Genomic DNA, 24,277 nt, shown 5'->3' on the forward strand with positions numbered 1-24,277 from the left:
ATGTCATCTGCAGCTTCCACAAAACTCCCAAAACATTTCCATTTAATTTCTTATGCCAACCTATGATATATCAAAACTGCAATAGGGAAAGTTGTAATATGGAAGGGATAACTCTGTGTGTGTGTGTGTGTTTATATATCTTGGATACCAACTCCTTATCGGAGAAATGTGATCCAAAGACTCTCCACTATTCTCCACCCCCATCAACCACTTCCCTTCTTATCCTAGGTATTTATTAATTTTGTCTGTGCAGAAGTCTTTCAGTTTCATTTAATCAAAATTATCTATTTTATTCTTTGTAATTGCCTCTGTCCCTTGTTTGGTTATCCATAGCTATGAGATACACATAATCTACTTCTAATTTTCTTTTAATAAGTAGGTAGTCCATTTAGAATATATTATAGAGGGGCAGCTACATGGCGCAGTGGATAGAGCATCAGCCCTGAAGTCAGGAGGACTTGAGTTCAAATCCAGCCTCAGACCAAACACTTGACACTTGCTAGCTGTGTGACCCTGGGCCAGTCACTTAACTCCAATTGCCTAAAAATATATATATATGTATATTGTAGAATATGGTGTAAGGTGTTGGTCTAAGCCTAATTCCTACCAGACTACTTTCCATTTTCCTAGCATTTTTAATCAAATAGATTCCCATAGGTTCCCGAAGTGGATGACACTGCCCCATGGGGGACACTGGAACAATCCAGGGTGGGTGGCAGTAGCCTCACATGCAATGGCAGGGGGAAGGTGTTGAATAAAAATAAGGGGGCAGTGGAAGCATAAGGAAAGAAGATAAGAAAATTTGGAAAAACTGTACATGTTTCATCTGTTGTGTGACAGAGTTAAAGTCATAGTGATTACATTATTTTCCAAAAAAACACACAAAATGCAAATTATAACTGATCAGTAGTCAAGTCAGTCAACAGGTCTTAACAAGCAAGTGTTGGTAGACGAGCATGTCATGCATTGTCAGGAGGTCCAGCATGCCCTCGGCAGGAATATGTGCCTGTGATGACTTGTTTACAAAAGAATACTATATGGTTGCATGATGCAATATTGTGTCATCAAAATTTCAATGCATGAAGAAAACCACAAATTTAAAATAAATTATTAAATTTAAGATGCATCATTTAAAAAAAAAATCTTTTTTTTAAATGATGCAAATTTTTAAAAAAACATTAAAGGGTTAAAGAAAGTAGATTTCCAGGGGGGCACTGAGTAATTTTTTTTTTAAAAGGGGTCAAATAAGTTTGGGAATGTCTAAAATAGAGTGTTGTTTCCTAGTCAATTTATGTCTTCCACTTTATTGATCACTGGGTTATCTAGTTCTGTTGTTTCTGATTCTCCCTTGTTTAGTCTGTTCCATTGATTTACCTCTCTATTTTTTTATAACCAATGTGAGATGGTTTTGATGACTGATGCTTTATGACACATTTTGAAGTCAGGAAGTGCTAGTCCCCCTTTGTCTCCACTTCTTTTCATTATTTCCCTTAATATTCTAGCTCTTTTGTTTTAACAAATGAATTTTGTTATTTTATCAGTCTGGTACATTTTCTAGACCTTTGTGGAAGACATCTGATAGAGGATCAGAGCTTCACTTCCTCCTGCTACCCCGCCATTTTTGAGCCTGAGTTTCTTTTTCCAGGAAATTTGACAAATTATTTTATAACCCACTGCTCACTGAAAGGATTTCTAGACTTAACTTGCTCTTCTCCTTATAGCAACTTTGATTGACACTGTTAACGTTCTCTAGGAGACTTTTATGATTAGTACAGATGTCCATTTTACCATCTGTCCCCATTTTTTGGTGTCAATAACTAGGTAAAGTTAGAGTTTTAAATTGTATACCATCTTTTTCTCATTTTTGTGTTAATTTCTAATGCATATTTTTTATTAATTTATTTATAGTTTAACATTGACTTCCATAAGCTTTTGAGTTTTAAATTTTCTCCCCTTCCCTTCCCACCTCCCTCCCCAAGAAGACATGCAATCTGATATAGGCTCTACATATATTCCTATTAAATTTTATGTTAGTTTCTTCTAGTTTTATATTAATTTTGATCTTTGTTCTAATAATTTAATTTGCCTATACACAGACAGCTAATTCAGAAATGAATCTCTCATCAGTAATGAGTCTTTTCCTGCCTCTTTGGATATAATAATCAAAAAAGATATAATCAATTCCATTTTTTGGTGATCTAGGAGTATGCTCTCTAACATCTTCCTCTTCTTTTCTTTAATAAAATATTCTTGATATACAGGTGTGAGGCTTCTGTATAGTCAACAGGACTATAACCTCTTTTATTTCTTACTTCTAAACCATATTTTCTGGCAATTTTTTTTTTTGCCATCCATTCATTTACATTGAAGTCACAGAATATTAAGGTAAATGTTGATTTAATTTGGAGGATCTTACTCAGTTCTTCACAGAATTCTCTCTACCTCCTTATCCACTTTCAGCGATGTTGGTTTATAAACTACAATTATGTTTGTGATAGTCTTTTTGCAAATACTTATTATGAGTCATGGGGTCTATGGGATGCTTAGGGAGAACTAGCACCTCTAGTATGAGGGCTTGCTGAGCCCTTTCCAGGGCTGATAATCCACCTTTGTTGTCCATCTGTCATTCAGCTCTTACCTCTGACTCCAAGAAGCTGTAGCATGTGCAGTGGCCACACCCCAGTAAAACAATCTTGGCAGGCAGGCTAACCCAGGTTGAGGGTAACCAACAGGCCTTAAATGTGTGAGTTAGGGGGATGTCTACCCTAAGCATGTGATGAGAACAATTCCATAGAGGTAGGTGAAGCAGGCTCTGTGGAGCACTTAGAGCTTGGTCAGACATTGAAGACACCAAGGTCATCCACTGCATTGTGGGCCATTGCCAACCATCTTGACTTTTGTCTTGCCATCAGACTTTGAAGACTCTGGAAGACAGAGTGAGGCTAATGACTTTGTGCAACTCTGCCTCACAAATCCAATTCATGCTCGGGTAAAGACTGGTGATGACCTCATGATGTCATTGGTCTTCTTTAAAAATGAAGGACAGACAACAACTATGAATCGTGCAATATGAGGTGTAAAATGATGGCTGAACCAATAGTTCTTGTTGCCTTGATTCACATGACAAAATCAATTCTGCCAAGTCTTTATTCACCTCGCAGAGAGGCTTAAATGACAAGCTAAGTTTATATTTTATCCTAGAAGTAATAGGGAGCCACTGATATATTTTGAGCAGGGGCAGGACACAGACTTGTGCTTTATGAAGATTATTTTGACAGATTGGAAAGTGGAGACTGAGAAATAGAGACCAATTTGGAGGATATTACATTACAATAGCCCAGACAAGGGGCAGCTAGGTGGTATAGTGGATAGAGCATGGGCCCTGGAGTCAGGAGGACTCAAGTTCAAATATGATCTCAGACACTTGACACTTACTAGTTGTGTGACCCTGGGCAAGTCACTTAACCCCACTGCCCAGCAAAAAACAAAAACAAAAAACCAATAGCCCAGACAAGAGAGTATAGGAAAAAATAGGACTGATTGGTGGGGGGTGGAGAGGGGATAAGGGAGGGAGAAGAGCCAAGGACTGCAAGCCTGCATGACTGGAAAGCCTATGGAGGCTCTTATAAAATTATGGAAGTTGGGAGGGGAGAATAGATTGGAAGAGAAAACACTGATAATAAGTTCCATTTTAGACATGCCAGAATAGTTATCTAGTTGGCAGCTGACTATATTATTGGAGTGAAATAGAGATCTTAGGGGCAGTTATATAGACTTAGGAGTCATCTACACAGAGATAATAATCAAATAATCAAATACGATAAACATTGTTAGTATATAGGATCAATAAAGTCAATCACTGCATAATAAAAAGAGGAAAATAAAACAGAATAAAATGATCATAACTTGGTAGTAAAAGACAATAATAAACATGCCCTCCTCCATAAAAAAGAAAAAACCCAATCATTCAATTGTCAATTTCCTCACTCTACTTATATCCTCCACACAGATATCTATCCCACGTAACATCTCATCATTATCATTAGTATCATTTTCATTAGTTCTCTCATTGCCAATAATTTGGCCAAGTTTTAGTTTCGAGCATATGAGCTTATTACCAGAATCACATCCTTCAAGAACCTTCACAATCAAAATGGCACAGTGAATCTTAACTCTGCCAACCACAAAGGTGGAATAACAGTTCCCTCAGGACACTCAAATGTATCTATGATCTCATCGATTTGGGAGTTCCCTCCAACCACATAGATGATAACTCAATCATGCCTGACCACCTTGTGTGACTCTTATCTGTGTCTTCCCAAAAGTTTAACATGGGCTGTTCAGTCAACGTGGTAGAGGCCTTCTTCACTTTTCCTAGACATCATGATGGTACCAGTAGAGCACTCTGGCCATCTACCTGTTACCTCTTGCTTTCACCAGGTGACCAGAGCATCATCTTTCAGTCATATAATTCCTTGATGACATCCTTTACTCCTGTTTCTCATAGTTCCTTGTTGGTTATGTGTGGCTGCTTGTTCACATCCACCATGCACCTTTCTATTGCCTTCTGTGGGATGTTCATCTTTTGTTCTTCAGATACATTGGTGTTCTGGGTCTTCTTGCCATAAAGCAACACTTGTAAAATGTTTGTACTGAAAATGGACTTTGGCTGTTACAGGAAGTATTGGTGATGGTGGTGGTGATGTCAATAAAAGTGCTATGTAATTTACCAAAAACAATTCCACCTGCCTTTGCCCTCCATTTCAACTCTGGGCCCAAATTCATTGTCCATTGTCTGTCTTAGATATACATATTGTTAGTGTGTCCATTCAGATATATGTTAGTGATCACATGTCTTTTCCAGAAAGTTCTACAATGTGTTAGGGCTTGATGCCATTAACACAATGTCATCCACAACCAAGAACACATGGAGGAGCCACATGGTAAACATGTGAATGATTTCTTTCATTCAGAGTTCCACTATACCTCTTAACATATTTCTTTTTCCCTCCACTCAAGTGACCACTACTCCAGGACCTTGTTACTTCTCACCTAGACTGTTTGTAATAACCCCCTGCCTCTAGTCAATAGATTATGATTAGAGAAGGGAATTTCAGAGTTCATGAACATTGAGATCATACATCTGTGAGTGATGGAATATGCTAGGGAATCACAAATACATTCTTCAACTGACTTCAGCAATAGGGACTTTGGGCAAGTCATTCAATAGCCTTGGGCCTCAGTTTTCTCATCTGTAAATGAAGGAGATGGTCTGAATGGCCTCTGAGGATCTTCCAATTCTAAATCTGTGATCCTATTAAATGATTTGTTCTCATTTTCCAGTGGTTTTGCTCATAAGTTTCTTGTGCCTGAATACCTGAAATGTCCCGCTTCTCTCTGCCTTCATCACTACCTGCTCAAATCCCATCTGTTTTCCAGGCCTATCTTTAATTTAACAAACACTTATTAAGTGACTGTTGGGGCAGCTAGGTGGCCAAAGTGTATAGAGTACCAAGCTTGGAATCAGGAAGACTCATCTAGCCTCAGACACTTACTAGCTATGTGACCCTGGGTAAGTCACTTAACTTTGTTCCCTCAGTTTCCTCATATGAAAAATGAACTGGAGAAGGAAATGGCAAACCAGTCCAGTATCTTTGCCAAGAAAACCCCAAATGGGGTCATGAAGAGTCAGAATAACTGAAAAACAACTGAACAACAAAATTAAGTGACTGTGCCAGGCACACAAAGACAGAAGCAAGTTTAATTTAAATGTTTTCTTCTGTGTAAACCTTGCCTTTTCTTTCCCACTCCTGTATTCAACAGTGATCTGCTGATTTAACAGATTTACCTCAGATAATCAACATTCTAAACAACTGTTTGTATAAGAGGTTTTGCAAAGCCACATAGAGGTGAACTGTGTGCTTACATAAGTAAGCAGGGCATAGCCTATTCCTCTGAATTCTCCTAATTCTTTTCTTAAACTTTTTAAATATTCACTTACACTATTTAATATCATAATTATTTGTGTAGGTCTAATTTTCTAGATTTTAAATTCATCAAGGGCAAGGACCTTGGTGTTGCCTTCAACACTTGGAATCCAACACATGATTATTAAATACCTACCGTGTAAGGCAGTGTGTTAGGGATACAAAATTTTGGGTACAAAATTTTTTAAAAATAGCTGTTGTTCTCAAGGGGTTTGAATTCCTCTAGGGGAATGTGCAGGTACATAGATAAGTATAACATCTTGTCCTTTCCTTCCTTTCCTTCCATTTTGCTGTGTTATCTTCCCGACTGATCTCCAACAGCTCTGTTGGGAGTGTGAATAAGAGGAGAAGCAGATAACTAACCATCAACACACACAGAGCATCTCTTGCTTGGTCTTTCACAGTAGTGAACAGTCCTTCTTCCTTCCTCTCTCTAGATAAAATCAGGTAGCATGAATAAGCATCCTATGTTCTACCCTGTACCATCCCATACTGTTTGTCTTTTGCCAAATTGTCTGTTGTAACCTGTCCTATTTTTTCTAAATATTTTGAAATTATGAATCTCTCAGAACAGGATTTTAAAACATAATTTTGCCCCCTCCCCTCATATAAGTAACCAAACATTTGCTGAGCACTTACTATGCATTCAGCACTAGAGGGAATAAAGGGAAATCATTAGACATAACTCAGATCCATGCCTACTGGGAAAATGAACCGGATCTAATATTCTACTCTACCGGCTTACATTAGCCAAACCTCAGCATTAGGAAACTGTTTTATTCTGACTTTTGAAAAGAAGCAAAAGAGGTTACTTCTAGAATGGAGAAAGTAGGAGCATTGTTCTTTTTGCAGGGACAGAGAAATCTTGGTAGGATTAAAAAAATAATCATTATCAGCCCTGGTTTTTTAACATTCCAGAATATCTCCAGGTCATCAAAGTCTCAAAAAATTATCAGAATAAAAGATTTTAAATGGAGCCAGCCTTGAAGTTCAGACTTCAAGTACTGCCTTGACTCATACTCACTGAGTGACAAAGGGGAAACCTCTTAACTTCTTGAAAAGTTGCCCCACGCAACTCCAAGACTGTAAATTATAGATACTTGTAGATCTGTAAGAGGGTGAGGAAATTCTCAGAGCCTTAAAATCATTGATCCAATACACACATAATCTCCTCAACTCAATTTAATTATTAACAATAAAGAAAAACACTCAATAGAACACACTATTCAACAAGGGAGTCCAGAACACCAAACCCTGGGAATCACAAACTTTTACAGGTTCAGAAGAGTTCCACTGGCCTTCGGTAAGGTGCAAAGGTTAACAGATTTTGCATTTGCTCTACCCGCACTTAAACAGGGGCTCTTCAGGTAGTAGTTATTTGTGGAACTTGGGAGGCATCACATAATTCTAAAACTTGCCTGACCCTTTGAGGTGAGACTGGATTTGTGAAATTTCAGAAAACCAGGGTCCTCTGGTCTCATCTAGTCTTTTCCAGGTATATTTGGACCCATAGGAGACAGTCAATTGAGAAGAGATTGTTGCCCTTACCCTCTGTTCCTACTCGAACATGAGCTTTTATCACTTCCTCAGCACTCAATCGGTGGGACCATCTGCTGGGGGAATATTGCTTCTCCAGGTCCTATGGGACACAGAGGCTCAAGATTTCTGAGTTGAAAGACATCTCAAAAGCCAACTAGCCCAACCCATACCTGAAGGTACTCCTTCCCCACCCATCTCCCTCCAACAAATTAGACAAATGATCAGTCAGCTTTTGCTTTTGACTTAAACTAGGAAGAAAGCAACCTATTTCCTTCCCTTTTGAACAGCTTTAATCATTAGGAAGTTTTCTTCACCTAAACTTATCTCTTTATAAATTCCTTCCACCCATTAATGCTGGTGAAAAATAGTAACAAGGTAATAATTAAATAGTTATAGTGGACATTTACATAGCACAGTGAGCATTTTACATACATTATTTCATTTAGACCTCACACAATGGCAGTGATAGGGATGTGGGAATTCCCTAACTCCTGAGGCAACATATTCCAAAATAATTCAAATTGTGAGGATTTTTTTTCTTCTTATCAAACAGAAATTTACATTACTCAAACTTCTATTCAGGGCTACTAGTTCTTCCTTCTGGAGCCAAGTCTATTTTTTTCTTCCACATGACAGCCCTCCAAATACTTGAAGACAATGATGATGTCCCTCCTAAATCTCTTCTTCAGGCTAAATATTACTAGCTGCTTCAAACTGATTTTCATATGGCATGATCATATTGGCCAGTATTTCATATTAGTCCTTTACCAGTCTGGTAGCCCTCCTCTGGAAACTCCAGCTTCTTATCCTTGCTCCTAAAATGTGATATCTAGAACTCAGCATAATAGTTCAGATGTGGTCTGACCAGGGCAGAGTACAGGACAGTTGTCTCCCTCATTCTGGACGCTATGGCTCCCACAAGGAAGCCTAAGTTTATGTTAGCTTTTTGGGGGTGAGGGCAGAGGAGGGGGAGGGGTAGAAGAGCTTCCACGTCACACAGATTAACTGGATTAAGTCTGTAGTCCTTTAAAAAAAAAGGTTCCTCCCCCCCTCTACTATCAAGCTACTCTCCCTACTTTCAATATAGTGAAGTTAATCTTTTGAAGACAAATGTGGAACTTTACAGTTATCCCTAATTAAGTTAAATCCTATTAGAACTAGTTGGCCCAACCTTTTAGCCTATCCAGGTCTTTTTTGCATACTGAATCAGTCAACATAAGAGAACTTTCTCTCCCAGCTGGGGGCCATCTGCAAATTTTGTTCAATATCATTTATGCTTTCGTGCGAATCCAGGCCGAGATAACAAATGATCTTGGCGGAGAGAGCATGGAAAGTACGGGAAATCTCCAATTCACCACCTTTCTGTAGCTTCGCCGAGTCCCCTCAGCCCCAGGCGTCCCGGGACTCCTTCCTTCCAGTCATCCCTGCTCAGTAAAGTATCCCCTACCTCCTTGGACAGAGCCTTCCAGGGCGAGTCTCGCGGGCTCCGCTGCAGGACAGCCATGGCTTTGCTGACCGTCAGGCTGGGATCGGCCCACAGCTCCAGGGTTTTAACATCTCCGGGAAAAGGGCGGAGACTCCGATCGCCGGCGGCGCGCCAAGCCGGAGAGAGTAGCCAGCTTCCAGATTGACAACCCCAGAGGCGCGGGAGGGGCTGAGGGGGAGCAAGGGCGGTGAAATAGACAGGAGGAGAGAAGAAAGGCGGGGCATGAGACTCAGTCGAATCTCCGGCCCGCCCCTAACTCGGCGGGATTAGGCCGGCGCCGGGCGCGAGAGCTCCCTATTGGCTGCCGAGTCCAGGTTAAAGGCAGTCTGCGCGGGAACCATACCGCAGGAGTACAGGCCAGCTGACCCGGTGCCTGCTTCTCTGTTCACTCCGGACTCAGGATGAGCTGCATTAACTTGGCCACCGTGCTGCCCGGCTCCCCCAGCAAGATCCGGGGGCAGATCCAGGTGAAGGGGGCCGGGGTGGGATTAAGCAGGGCCAGCTGTTGTTCCCAGGCTGGGTGCTAGATTCAGGGAATACCGAGGGCGTTGGGCTGAAAGATGCGATCCTCACGGTGGAAGGACTAATGCCATTTCTTATTTCCTCTGCAGGTGATCTTGGGGCCCATGTTCTCCGGGAAAAGGTAATCTCAACATGGGAAGGGGCAGAATGGGATTGGGAATTGAGGCAGCAAAAGGGAGGCCTTCAGAAGGCTGTGGGGAAGTTGGCCAATGATTCAGTACTTATGACTAAGCTTTAAAGACAAAAATGAAACAGTTCCTGCCCTCCAAGAGGGAGACGACATGTATACACATATTTGCATGGGCAAAATACATAATAGGTAAATTGAGGGAAGAGGCACTAGCAGCTGTGGAGATAGGAAAGGCTCGTTGGAGGTGGCATTTGAGCTGAGTTTTGAAGGAAACTGGGGGATTCTCAAATGTGAAGAAGTGCAGTACAAGATTGTGCACAGAGAAAGGATTGGAATGTCTACTGTGAAGAGCAGGATAGTGAGGGAAGGAGAATAATGGATGCTAAGCCTAGAAAGGCTAAGTTGGAGCCACATTGTTTCATTCATGAATGAACAAAAAAAAAAACATTTATCATGTGCAAACACTGAGCTGAGCCTTAGGGATGCAAAAGGGCTGTTCTCAAGGAGTTCACATAATTGCGGGAGAAAACACGTATAAAGGGCTTTAAACGCTAAACAGAGGAGTTTAAATTTTTGTATTTGATGTAGAGGTAATAGGGAGCCAGCCACTGGAGTTTACTGAGCAGGTAAGTGAGAGAGAGACCTTCGAAGATACAGAAACTCCTCCTTTCAACCCCACTCCTAAGAGCTCACCTTGGAGGGGCCTTGAGCTTTAATGCTCCTTTGCCCTATGAAACAGACATCTGAACACCCACCTGACAAGCTCTCTGACAGCTCACTTTGCCAATTAGAGTCTCCTTTTCCTCTCTGTAACCTGTTTTCTTTCCTTCCTATGTGAAATATAGAACATCTTTTTTCTTGAAAACTAAAGAAGTAGCCAAAAACCCCAGGATGAATATTTTCTGTGCTAGTTCTGTTATTTATGACCCACATGACCTTGACCAAGTCATTTCACCTGTGGTGGAGGAGCTCAGTTTCCTAACCAGTAAAATAATGGGGTTGGACTAGATGGTCTCTGAAGTCCTTTCCAACTCTAAATTTACACCTCTCTGGGCCTCGATGCAGAAAGGGGAGCTGGTACATCACCCTTATTCTCTCCAATCTAAGGAAGAGGTTGATTGATGTTCAGACCTGTCTGACTCTTCATGACCCTATTTGGGATTTTCTTGGCAAAGGTAATGGAGTGGTTTGACATTTCCTTCTCCAGCTCATTTTACAGACGAGAAAACTGAGGCAAACAAGGTAAAGGGACTTGCCCAGGGTCACACAGCTACAAGTGTCTGAGGCTGTATTTGAACTCCAGTCTTCCTGGCTCTGGGCCCAGCTCTCTGAAGTAGCCTTCCCTTTTGCCAAGTGCAGTCCCTCTACTTATGCCTTCCATCCTATTCTTGCCCTTCCCTAAGAACTTGTCCTTTAGTTATTCTGCCTTGGATCTCTCTATTCTCTCCTTATCTACTGATTCCTTCCCAGCTTCTAATGAGCATGCCCAGCTCTCCCCTTTTCTTTAAGAAAACAAAAGCAAAAACAAAACTGCAACTCTTTACTTGTTTCTCTCATTCACTCAAGCTATCATCCAATGACTCTTCTGCCTTTCACTGCTTCTGCTTCCCTGCTGCACACTCACTTAACCCCTTAAACTCTTGGCATCCAACCCTACCAGTGGCCTAAAGCTGCTTTCCCTTTGGATCTCTTACAGGTAAATCTGATGGCTATTTCTCAGTTCAAATCCCATTTCTCACACTTATCCACTTGATCTCTGCAGTTTTTTTGTACACTTACTACCCCTCACCCCTTCCTGGGCATGCTTTTCTTCCACGACACTGCTCTCCTGGTTTTCCTTCTACCAATATTCCTTTTAAGTCTTCTTTGCTGGATGAGCATCTATCTTTTCCCCTCCTAAGAATGAGTTTATCCTAGGTCCTTTCCTGCACTGTCCTCACTTTTTTCCCTTCATCCTTGACTCTTAACTCTCCTTGACAGCCCTCCCTCCTCCAGTAATTTACCAAGTCTTGTCAGTTTTACTTCCATGACATCTCTTGCATCCCTCCTCTTCTTCTCTACACTCACTGCCAACATCCTAATTCAGTCCCTCATCACTCCTCTTGTAATCATCACCTAGACTCGTGTAATAGCCTATTAGTTGGTCTCTCTGTTTCTTATCTCTTTTCTATTCTGTTTTTCACATAGCTTCCAAAATGATCTTCCTAAGGGATGGGTCGAGTCATATCATTATCCAACTCAAAAAATCATCAGTTATTCACTACTGCCAATGTGGCAAGACACAAAGTGTTTTAGCCTGGCACTTAAAGGCCTACATGATCTAGCCCCAACTTTCATTTCCAGACTCTTCATATTATTTCCTTTGATGTACATTCCAGCTAAACTGGATTTACTAGCTGTTCCCCAAACCTAACTATCCATCTACCATCTCCTTGCCTTTGCACTCCATACCTGGGATGTGTGTAGTCATCACATTTACATCTTAGAATCCTTTTTTTCTTTCAAAGCTTAGCTCAAATGCCATTTTCCTGGTAAGTCAATTTGTTGATGTTCTCATTACCTTATGGGTACTTAATCTACATGTTATAGAATGCACACTCCTTTGATGAGAATTCATTCTGTGTGAGTAGATTAACACTGACAAGGAGAACCACTCTTTAGGAGTGTTTCTCTTATCGTGTCATATAAATAGCCTTCTCTCCATGCCTTAGTTTAATGTTTTATTTCACTAGGTTTTTGTCTTGCATGATGTGCTCAGCTCAGATTGTGTAATTCCCCGGGTGGAAGGGGTGCACATGAGGTGTTTGGGGTCACTTGGCGCTGACTGTTGTGCCTTCCTCCCTGTGCTGGGGAACCACTTTGGCTTTTGTAGCACAGAGCTCATGAGGAGAGTCCGGAGGTTCCAGATTGCTCAGTACAAGTGCCTCGTGATCAAGTATGCCAAAGACACTCGATATGGTAAAAGTTTCTCCACACATGACCGGTCAGTTCCTTCCTCCAATTTCATACTGGTTCCCTGATTAGAGTGAAGTCTCTATCAGAGAAATAATACTAAATGTTGCTAAGTGGCTCAGTGGTTAATTTCCATATAATCTTTAGTGGTATTTTCATAATTGGCTTTTGAGCACCTTGCTTTGATGATAAGGTCAAATCCCAAGGCCCAAGAATATTTTATTTATCAAATGTGTTTGGAATAAGTGTACCAGGGCTTGAAAATCTCTTAGTTACATGGTTGAAATAGAATTTACCTTATGTGGATGCCTGAGTCCCCTGACATTGGTTTTGTTCTTACTTGTTCCCTTTGGCATCAAGAAACCAAATGTTCTTAAGCCTGGGGGAGGGGTAGGACTAAATTTCACTAACCAGTAATATCAGTTACCTGGGGTGAAGTCTACACTGGCTATACTTCCCAAATGTGAGTTATGATGCAGGTTGCAGCTATCTATAATTTACAGTCTTGGGGACTTGGAACTGCCTAAAACTTAAGAGAGTTTAACTGACCTTCTTTGCCTATGGTCACACAACTAGAGTTAAAGGTAGAATTAATCTCAGGTCTTTTGACTCCCAGATCCAGCTATCCATTAAGTCCTCACATGCCTTCTGTATAACCCTGAATTCAAGGCTAGATGACTAATTAGCATCCAGCCTTACTTGATTCCTCAGTTCTGAGCCTGTGGATGTCTTTATATTTCTTTTTTTTGGGGGGGGGTGGGGGTGGGAAGAGCGTTCAAGAACATTGGCCTATATAGCATTACCTCCATGTTTGGCTTGTCCAGTAAGAGAACAGAGTCAAATTTTAAGAACAGAAATATGTACCACATAAGACTTGTTTTGTTATGAAATGATCATGTTTGATCCCATCCCTCATTAGACTAACAAAATCTGCTTTGTAAGAACTGCTATGAGGTGGCAGTCTATATGACAAAACTATTTCCATTCATTTTATTTTACTTTTTCATTTCAAACATTTATTAAGCACCACCTTTTTGAAGAACACTGGGAAAAGATACAAAGTTTAAGACAGACCTTTTTCCTGCCCTCATGTAACTTATAGTCTAGCATGGATATGACAACAGAAATAACTATATAAAATGCAATAATATTATTGGGTCAGTAACCTCCATTCCAGTTTTCTTTATTACAAGTTATCTTTTTCTAACAGCTGTCATCCTCACCACCCCTTATCACATAATTAATGCCATCAGTTCTCTTAATTAACAGGCCATCCCTTCAATGATATACTACCAGATAGTTCCGTCACTATTAAGTAGTCCTCTACAGAGAGATTACTCCACCCAAGTACCAATGGGAAGTAGCCACTTCATTAAGATAATACTTCGAAGTAGGGCAAACCCTGAAGGTTATAGATTTACTAAATTTTTCAAATGCCACATGACTAAGTCTTATACATTAGGTCTAGACTCTAAGCTGTCCCTTTCCTGATTACTTTGTATCCCTATTCCCCAGTTTGCCGAGTATGGTTTCAGTCAGTATCTGATTTTTAAAATGGTACCAGAAGCCAAGGCCCTCTCAAAATCCTCGTTTGGGCTTTCTGAATGATAAAAGACTGAGCTAAGGTTAATTAGGCACATCTGTGTGAATCACATTCAAATCTGATTCAGTATCTAATTAGCTATGGCAGCGACCATTAATTAGCTTTTCCTATGTGAGGAAAACTTCTCATAGTGTGTCTTGGTTTACTCAAGCATTTTCCCTCCCAAAACAGAAAATATGAGACCAAGGAAAATAAATATTATAGTGTCAACGTTTTAATTATTTTTCTTACGAAAACAAAGATGAATCTTAGAATGGGCATTTGGCCCTTTTTCTTCTTGTCTCCTTCAGTTCAAAGTTTACATCTCTTAATGGCCCGCATCTTCTCAGATCTGCAATTGGACTCAATACATTCAAGCATTAGTACGATCTTCTGTAGTAATTGTAATTTTTGAAATATATTGTTTAATGTTGTAGTTATAAGTGATAGGACTCCAATATTGGAGTCAGGCTAAGTGGTTTTAATGACCAAAAATATGTAAGCAATACAGACAGTCTCTACTTTTCCACTGTTCTGACTCATTCTGATCCTATGTCAAACATGTAAATGATAGAGACTCCTGATTGACTGAGGCTTCAGGCCAACTATGTCGGTTGTACCTTGACACCCATTCCTGGGATCCCCAATTATGGCTGAATTCAGACCCTCATCCAATTTCTGGTTCAGATTAAGAAACCCTCCTACCCAAAACTGGTATCAATGAGCAACCTCAGAGAATTTCCCTGTCACATCTGGATCTGATTAGAAATGCCTCCTCCAGGGTGGCACAGTGAATAGAGCTCTGGCCTTGGAGTCAGGAGGACCTGAGTTCAAATCCAGCCTTAGACCCTTAACACTTACTAGCTGTGTGACTCTGGGCAAGTAACTTAACCCTGATTGCCTCACCAAAAAGCAAAAACAAAAACAACAAAAAAAAAGAAATGCCTCCTCCCATATCTGGCATCAATTCCCTGTTCTCAGCTAAGTCTATCTTAAAGTTATAAAACTTTCCTGCTCAGACCCCACTGAGTATGTACTCCCATAGAAATCTTGCCACTATAAACATTTCCCTCATATGAGTGACAGGCCCTTCATGGCCCTGCCTTGCCAAATGGTGTTGAGGCACTTTGCTTTTGTCTGCTTACTCATTCTAATAAATCTTATGCTTGTACTAGTTTCCCAAGCACACTTTTCTGTCAGTCTTCAAATGTAATTCTTTGCTCTCACCTGATCCATGAGACCAAAAAAAACTTATTTCTTTGTGGTCCTGGCCTTTTTTCAGAAAATAGGCTTTAACCACCATAGCTACCCTGCTTCCTGGTAGCACCTTTTACCCTGAGCACATTGGAAGTCACTGCCCCTTTTGTATGGCATTACTTTGTGAGGCCTGCCTCATTTCCTGCTGTGGGTTTTAGGGATGTGTCATCAGCTTGAAGACAGAAAAACATCCATGAAATAGAAGTACATAGTGGCTTCTCAAGTCCTGGGCCTCATAGGAGATGACCAGAGTTGCAAGGTGTACCCTCTATCCTAAGTCAGCCTCTTTAGCCCAAAGTATCATCTTCCATTTTTAAAAAATTTAATATAATTTTTCACAATGAAAATCTATCTTTTCCATCTATTCATTTTAAATGGAATATAACGCAGTACTTCTGGATCCCTCTCAAAATTCATCCCTGTTACACCCAGATTAAAAAAGATTTTTTTTCCCCCTTTCAGATACAGGAAATAATCTTTTCCAGAAAAGGAGAAGAGGAGAAAAATCTCCAAACTCATTTATAGTACAACTCTTGTCCTGTGGATTTTTTTTCCTAATCAAGCAAACAACAACAAGCATTTATTAAGCTTCCACTGTGTCTGATATACTTTGAAATACACTGGAAATAATGAGGGGGAAAATCCCTGCCCTTTAGGGATCTACATTCTATTGGGAGAGATAGCTTGTACAGATAGAAATATATTCAAGGTATTTTTGAGGGAGCTCCAGGCTGCTGGAGGAAAAAGCCTCTAGGTAGAGGTAGTACTGAAAATAAGCCTCCAAGGAAAAAGGGATTCTAATATGTGGGAGTAAAGTAGAAGTACATTCCAGGCATGGAGATTGTCTGGGCAAAGGCCTGGAAGCTGGGGATGGGATGTGTGAGAATGCCATGTGTAAGAAACAGCAGGAAAGCCAGTTTGGCTAAAATGTAGAATGTATGAAAGAGAGTTGTGTGTAATATGCCTGGAAAGGAAAGCTGCAGCCAGATTGTGTGCATTTTATCCTAGAGGCAAGAGGGAGCCATTAGATTTTCTGGGGAGATGGGGTGGGATGGGCAGCAGGGAGTAAAAAGATCACACCTGTACTTTAGGATTATCCATTCAACAGCTGTGTGGAGGATGAATTGGAGAAGGGAAAGCCTAGAAGCAAGAGAGCCCTATTAGGAGTCTATAGCAATAATATAGGCTAAAGGGAATGAACTTGAATTAAAATGGTGGCTGGTTGAGTAAAGAGAGGGAGGTATATGAGGGCCTCAATTAGTCAGAGCAGTAAAGATCTTTGATTTAATCTAGTAGAATAATCTGGAAAAAAAGACATATCCACCAACCTCTAGATCAAAAATCAACAAGAAGTGCATGAGCAAACAAGACAGTGAGTTTGTGTGTTTTTAAGGGCAAACTAAATACAGACATTTTGCCCTTAGATACAAAGGTTGTATCCTACTGCTTACGATAGAACTGAAAGGAAACTGAGAGATCATCTAGTCCAGGGATTCTTAACCTGAGGCCCATGATTTGTTTTTTAACACTTTGATGACTGGAGTTCAATAGCTTTGGTTTCCTTTGTAATCCTATATATTTTATTTAATTTAATCTATTTAAAAACATTATTCTGAGAGAAGAGGTCCATCCAGAGGCTTTACCAGCCTGACAAAGGGGACCATGACACACAAAAAGTTAAGAATCCCTGATCAAGTCCTACTCCCTCCTTCTATGCATGAGAAAACTAAAGGCCACAGAGGGGACATATTGTTCATGACTGAACAACAAGGTTCTGAAGGGACACATGAGTCTTCTTTCCCTATTAGAATGTTAGCCTTAAATCATCATACAGCCACTCTCAATTGCTAAGATAATTAAAAAAAAAAGAAGACTTAACTAGTCCCCAACTGGGTCTCCTCACTCAGGCATTCCATGCTCCCTCAGTATAGGAATTATAATCTGTTACTAAAGAGTTTTATGTTAAATTGATTAAAAAAAAATTGGGGGGATATAACAAATGAATGCAACAAATAGATACCTTAAAAATACTTATTTTAACCATCATAAGATTTTTTTTTTGTGAGAATTCTTTTCCCTTCATGTCTCAAGGCATCAAGGTGAGTTATTGGCATAGTATAGATCTGATTTATGGGACATTCTGACTCTAGGCAAGTTCTTTATTTAGGAACTAACGTTCTTAATCTGAGGTCTATGAACTTTTTTTTTTAATATCTTGATAACTTCATTTCAAAATAATTGGCTTCCTTTGTAATTCTACATATTATATGCATCTAAAAATATTATTCTGAGTTCTGTAGGTTTCACCAAATTGCCAAAAGAATCCATGACATTTGCAAAGAAGGTTAAAAACTAGGTTCAATGCTGAACATTTACTTCTACATAATGAACAGATATCCAAAAAGTAGGAGCTTCAGTTTCGAGAAAGATGTTTTCAGTGTCTAACCCAATACTCCTAATGATGTCTTTATTTTTATAAACAAAGTAACTTTGTTATTGTCAAATACATTTCCAATATGCTCCAAAGATCCTTATTTTCTCTCAGTTTTATGCAAGTCATTTAATAGCTAAACCAACTCTGCATTTACAGAAATGCCTAAAGCACATTGCCCAAATTGTTGAAGCCATGTGTAATGGAAAGAACACCAGATTTGGAGTCAGAAGACTTGAGTCCTGCTTCAGCTACTTATTGGGGGGGGGAGGTGTGTGTTCAAGTCTTATGCCCAATTTTTTGATCTGTTCCTTCTTTTGCTTATAAAAATGTTTTAAGCTAACTTTCTTAAGAACTAATTTGGTTACATGCAATTTTGGTATGTTGTCCCATTTGTTCTGGTGCCATTAACTTTAATTGTCTATTGGTTTTTTGATTTGTTGTCTCTAGCATTTTTAATGGTTTCTTCAGGGGCTCTTTACTGAGTTATTAAATATAATTTTAATGTATTGTGATTGACAAAAGATGTGCTTAATATCACTGCTTTTCTGCATTTATTTGTTTGTAAGGTTTTTATGCCCTAATACAGGTCAATTTTTGTAAAGATGCTATGCACAGCTAAGAGATATGTATGTTCTTTTTTTGTTTCCATTCAATAATTGTCAGAAATCTATCATATCTAACTTTTCTAAAATTCTGTTTAGGTCCTTAACTTTTTTTTTTGTTATATTTATCTGTGTCAAAAATTAAAGTCCCTCACTATTGTAGTTTTACTACTTTGCTCTGTAATTCACCTGGCTTTTCTTTTAAGTATTTAGATGCTGTGCCATTCAGTGCATATGTTTATTGATTTTAATTCAATTAGTATTGATATTAATTCATTGTTTATGGTACCTTTCAGCAAAATGTAGTTTCCCTGATTATCTCTTTTAACTCAGTCTGTTTTTACTATTGCTTCATCTGAGATCATGACTGCTACCCCCTGCAGGAACATTATGGAAGCACTCCCAGCCTGCTTGCTTCGGGATGTGGCCCAGGATGCCCTGGCTGTGACTGTCATTGGCATTGATGAGGGACAGTTTGTAAGTTTATTTCAGGTTCTTCCTTCCTACTATCCCACAAACTTTTCCCATATTACTGGAAAGCCAGATTAGCCAGTAGTTGGGATTAGTTGGGGGAGAGGGAAAAGAGAGAGCCTGGTGAAGCTTTATAGAAAGGAGAACTCTAAGCATTTCCTAATATTTTAAGAGAATTGAAAACCTTTCCTTAGAATTGTTTACTAAAATCTCAGCCACTCAGCAGTACTAGCTTCCTGGTTTAGTTAGAAAGGCCATTCTTCACTTCAATGAGCAGGAATTCTTTAAATTTTATCTTGGTTTGTGCCTTAGTAGCTTTGCACATTGGAAAAAAATCACCTTTTCCCAAAAAGATATTTCATTGTCCTTCTGTCCTACCCCACTGAGTAGGAGGGATGAAAGTAATTCTCTGACCAGTATCTCATTAATCTACAAGCATTGATTTACTTATTAATTAAGCAGCAATATACCAGGCACTGTACTAGGTTTGAAATAGTTCTGTCCTCATTGCTGCCTAGAACCTGATTCTTGCTAAATACTGTTTGGCCTAATTATGCAGAATAGCTTGAAGGTTCTTTTACAATCCCTCCTCAGTACCCAAAATTGATACCCCAATGCCAATGGATGGGCAAGGAAGGAAGAAACACTTTGTATGGCAGCTACCACTTCCTCCAGATGAAAGCTCTGCACTTGAACCTGGATTTCTTTTTTGGTTAGTTGGCCATGCAAATGATCTTGGGCCTCAAAGAAATCTAGTGGTAAGCAAATTAGAAGTTTTTATTTGGTGTTGGCCAAGATCAACCTTAGGCATAGTTGTGAAAAAAGTAAAGTTTTTGATTTGGAGTCTAGGAATCTGGGTTTGAATCCCAGCTGATCTAATTAGTACCTAATTAGTCTTTGGGCAACTTTAACTCTCAAGGCTTCATTGTCCTCCTCTGTAAACTAAGGGGATTGGATTAGATGATCTTTAAAGTCTTCTTCAACTATAAATCCTATGATCCTATGTTGTAGCTTCAGGAATCCCAAATACTTCAGGAGTTAATGAGGATTCCAGAAGCAGACAGTAGATAGTGGTAGCCAGGAGGTCAGTAGAGAGCTATGGAGCTCTCTTTCTACAAGGGTAGAAAAAGAACTTATCAAGTGTAGATTACCTAGAGCAAGATGAACTAAGCCCATAGCCTAGGAATGGTGAGGGGAGGGAATCTAACAATGAGAAGGAAATAGGAAGTCCCCAAAGTAGAACAATAAAATCCAAGGAAGGGATTCTGCTTCAGGAGGTCAAAAGCACAAAGGAAGCAGCTGGCCATAGAAAGGGCCAGGGGCAAAGTTTCCATCACAGGCACTTGGTACTAGGGGCTCAAGGTAGCTATTGTAACCTTGCCCCTTCTGGTTTCTATGTCCAGACCTTATGTATCTATCTTCACTTTTCTGACTTGGGGAATGAGTCATGATTTGCAGTGACAAACATCCATTGTTGGAATGGAGTTAGTAATGTTTAATACTCCATTCACTCTGGTGATAACTGTTTCCAGGGTCAATATATCCCTGGGTATGAAACTACATGGATTCCAGTTAGGGAGAATAACCAACTAGCTCTTGCTACAGTTTAGTCTGGTACCAGTTGCTAGAAAGGCAGCTTGACCTAGTGAATAAACAGCTGTAGTTACAGTCAGGAAGACCTAGGTTCAAGTCCAATCTCTGCCATATACTGGCTGTATGAGCTTGGAGTCATTTAATCACTGTCCTGCACAACTCTAGTTTAAGGTGATTCATTGCAGAACAGTTGTGGATCTGCTTAGTAGCTTGTCTGTATTAGAAGAGGATATTTTCTCACAGGTATTCCCAACAAAGGTCTGATTAAAAACAATTGATTCCTGATACTTTATATCTTGCCAAACACCTTACATAAATTATGACCTTCGGCCCACAGGATGCATTGCATTGTTCTCCTCAACCTCTTATGGGGATTAATTGGAACTGAGCAATTCTAGTCCTAGAATTTACAGCTAGAAGAAACCTTAACTTAGAAATGACCTAGTAGTCCAATGTCTCTTTCCCTTTACAAATAAAGAAACCAAGGCCCAAAGGGTTAGTTAAGGGTCTTACTCAAGGTCACACAAGTAACTAATTAGTAGTAGAACAAGATAAGGTCTGGGGTCTTCTGATTCTACTATAATCAAGGGCTCTACTATACCAGACTCTCTCCAGACTATTTCCCCTTCTTCCTTCTTTTTCCTTACCCTGTTTCCTTCTTTCACACCCACCCTCTCCAACCACCCTGGATTTCCTTTTCTCCTCTCTTCATCACCCCCCCATGCCTCATGCCATGCTTCTTTCCTTTGTTTTTCCATTTCGTCTTCCATGATTCAGGTGGTCTGAAACCTTTCTTCCAAGTATAGGTGGGCTTGCTTTAAGTCTACATTTACAAAACTGACAAAGTGATTATTTATTTTAGATTTGATTTACCAAAACTCAGTTTGTAAGAGATGAATTCTTGCTGCATGTACAGTGAGGCACACACATATCAACAAAGTATAAAATACATTTATGAGTAGTTTATCATCTTGCTAGATAAGTTGCCACAGTGAGACCACATATTGTTCTATGTGGGACAAATACTCGAGTCCCTGCAGTCAGCAAAATGGTCTGAATCAAGTAGTTACTCAAATAGACTTGGTAAACCAAGTTGTACTGTCTTTGGTGCTTGGGGTATAAGAACAAAAATTAGCTTCTGCACTGTCTGTGGAGAATCAACATGTATACATACAAAGACTTACAGTACTTGTGTGTAACTTTACAAGTGTACAGAGTACATGTGGTTGGGAGGGAAAAAGATGTAGGAGTCCAAGTTCTATATTCTCCAACACTGGGGCTAGTCTGAAGAGCAGAACTAAAGTATTAAGTGACTTTTTTTCTTCCTCTGCTCTTCAACATTTCGATTCAAAGGCATCAATAAGAGCCTGGGGAAGCTTGCCTCCTTGGAACAGGAGCTCATCACCTCTCCATTTCTTTCCTGGGGTGTTTTTAGTTTCCGGATATTGTGGAATTCAGTGAGAACATGGCAAATGCTGGGAAAACTGTGATTGTAGCTGCACTGGATGGGACCTTTCAGAGGAAGGTAAGATTCCTAGCTATGGTCTTTAGGTAAAGGACCAATGCTTGGAAAGTGGGTCCTATGCAAAGAGACTAGTTTGCTTTTCTTATTTTTTAAATTAAAATTTTGTTACTTTTTTCACATCAATCATTTCTGGATTGATATCCCCCTCACCCCAGAGCTCAACCAGTTACCCTTCCCTTGTTACAAGACAGTTCAGCCAAACCAACTGACAAAACCTGGTGGTGTAAGCAGTGTTCTGCATCCACAGATCCCTGAGAAAAGGGGAGGTGCCTATTCTCATCCCTTCTTCCAGGCCAAAACTGATCATTATGACTACAGGGTATTCATTTGGCTTTTTTAAAACTGAATCATCATACAGCCTCAACTTTGTCAACTATCTTCTGTCTAAACTAAAACCAATCTAGAGACCATCACTGTAACAAACCTTCTCTCCTTTCTAGTTCCTTCTTGTTTGCATAGTATTTGTTTGTATTAGACCAAATTGTGCCTGCTACAGGCTAGAAAATGTTTCCCTTATCCTGTTGTTTCAAGGAGCAGATAGAGGGAGGAAAGGGATGCCTCTAGGAAATAAAGTGTGATCAGCACAAATTTTCATGGTTCAAAGTACTTGGGCCAAAGGATGTTGTCGGGTTTCAGGGTTGTTTTTTGTTTGTTGTTCCTAGTTTCTGTTTTTTAAGACATCCACCTACTATCATTTATTGTGTGTGTCTCTGGGAATCATAGCCATTTGGGAATATCCTGAACTTGGTGCCACTGGCAGAGAGTGTGGTGAAACTGACAGCAGTGTGCATGGAGTGCTTCCGGGAAGCTGCTTATACCAAGAGACTGGGGGTGGAGAAAGAGGTAATTTCTCCTTTCATTCCCTTCCCCAGTCTTTCTGCTAGAGTGGGTCCAGCCTAATGGGTTAATTAACTCCCGGGAATGGCCTGTGTTTGGGAGAGTGCTTAACAGAAATCATATTGCTGTCTCTCCTGTTGCTAGGTTGAAGTGATTGGTGGTGCTGACAAATATCACTCTGTGTGTCGACTCTGCTATTTCAAGAAGTTCTCAGGACAATCTACTGGGCTGGAGAACAAAGAGAACTGCCCCCTGAGTGGGAAGTCAGGGGACACCTCAAGTTGTCGCAAACTCTTTGCTGCTCAACAGATTCTACAGTGCAGTTCAAACAACTGAGGCAGTAGGGTTGTTCCTGGAACAGGCCTTGGCCTGGGAAGATAAATTCAAGTGCTCTGGCCTTGTCTGTATGTGTGTATATATATATATATATATATATATATATATATATACATACACATAGATATTATATATATATACACATACATATATATATGGAGAAGTCACCGGGACCTGCTTCTTGCTTTCCCCACATCCGTAGCTGTTGCTTATATCCATATCCTAGTTTTTGTCTTCCCCATATCCCTCAGAAAAGGGAGGACCAGAAGATGAGACCTTAGGAAGGGGGGAACAGGAAAGAAGCTTCATAACTTGGAAGAAACCTTTTGAACCCAAGACTATACTTTACAACTTAATTCTACCCTTCCCCTACTTGCCATCCTACCCACCCTGCCCCCACAACTTCTGCTTGGTCTATAAACATTAAAATCCCTCACCTTCCTTTCTTTGGCCTCAGTCTACGTAAAGCTCGCCTGAGCTGCTCTAAGCTTACGCAGGTGGCTAAGTCAGAGCATTGTGGGTTTCCCTGATTTCCTCTAGCTTGAGTTATGACAGAATTCTGTGACAAAGGACATTACTTCCTCATCTGTGTTATCTATCCTGACTTTGTGTTCTCATTAGAACATACTGTAAGATTTTGCTTTTTCTTAATTTTACCAACATGATAACTTTTTCCTTGACTATTTTTTTTTTTTTGTAAAAGCACCAATAAGCTTCCACCAGCTCCTTAAGGCCTGGAAGCTTTAGTTTCCTAAGAATATGACTCAGAGGACAGACCCTGGCCTTTGCCTGGGCTCTGATTAGCCTGTTATGTCTCAACTTATAATGATGGCTTTTTTGGGCTGAGGTGGGGGAGGGGGACAATTGAGGTTGCAGGAAGGTTCTGCTATAAAAGATGAGAATTGAAACTAGCCTTTAGACAGACACTGTTCTGTTTAGCCTTTTGGGTTTTTCCTTTGGTATGAGGGAGTCCTGGCTTTCCCCTCATATAATGGGATGTTGGCTTCTAGAATGAGGTGGGGGA

At 40.0% G+C, this 24,277-nt stretch overlaps 2 protein-coding genes across 3 annotated transcripts in view; one reads left to right on the forward strand and one right to left on the reverse strand.

The window, feature by feature from the left end:
• The window catches only part of AFMID (arylformamidase), a 28,863-nt gene extending 19,688 nt beyond the window's left edge, over positions 1-9,175 (reverse strand). The window contains exons 1-2 of the mRNA XM_027850217.1: positions 8,974-9,175; positions 7,536-7,626 (exon numbers count right to left, since the gene is read on the reverse strand). Coding sequence (XP_027706018.1) covers positions 7,536-7,626; positions 8,974-9,030 — 148 coding nt within the window. The 5' untranslated portion in view covers positions 9,031-9,175. The remainder of the gene's footprint in view (positions 1-7,535; positions 7,627-8,973) is intronic.
• Positions 9,176-9,311: 136 nt separating this feature from the next.
• Positions 9,312-23,933, forward strand: TK1 (thymidine kinase 1). 2 transcript variants are annotated; one of them, XM_027850220.1, is made up of 7 exons: positions 9,314-9,479; positions 9,624-9,655; positions 12,537-12,647; positions 18,875-18,968; positions 21,991-22,080; positions 22,804-22,923; positions 23,062-23,933. In XM_027850220.1, the coding sequence occupies exons 1-7, from the start codon at positions 9,414-9,416 to the stop codon at positions 23,251-23,253; spliced, it is 705 nt and encodes a 234-aa protein (XP_027706021.1). In that variant the 5' UTR covers positions 9,314-9,413; the 3' UTR covers positions 23,254-23,933. The 2 variants fall into 2 exon arrangements, with proteins under 2 accessions (XP_027706022.1, XP_027706021.1); XM_027850221.1 differs by lacking the exon at positions 12,537-12,647 and having other exon boundaries at positions 9,312-9,479.
• The last annotated feature ends 344 nt before the right edge of the window (positions 23,934-24,277 follow it).

The sequence above is a fragment of the Vombatus ursinus genome, unplaced genomic scaffold (genome assembly GCF_900497805.2).
Source record: "Vombatus ursinus unplaced genomic scaffold, bare-nosed wombat genome assembly UNPS02008996.1, whole genome shotgun sequence".
Classification (NCBI taxonomy): domain Eukaryota; kingdom Metazoa; phylum Chordata; class Mammalia; order Diprotodontia; family Vombatidae; genus Vombatus; species Vombatus ursinus.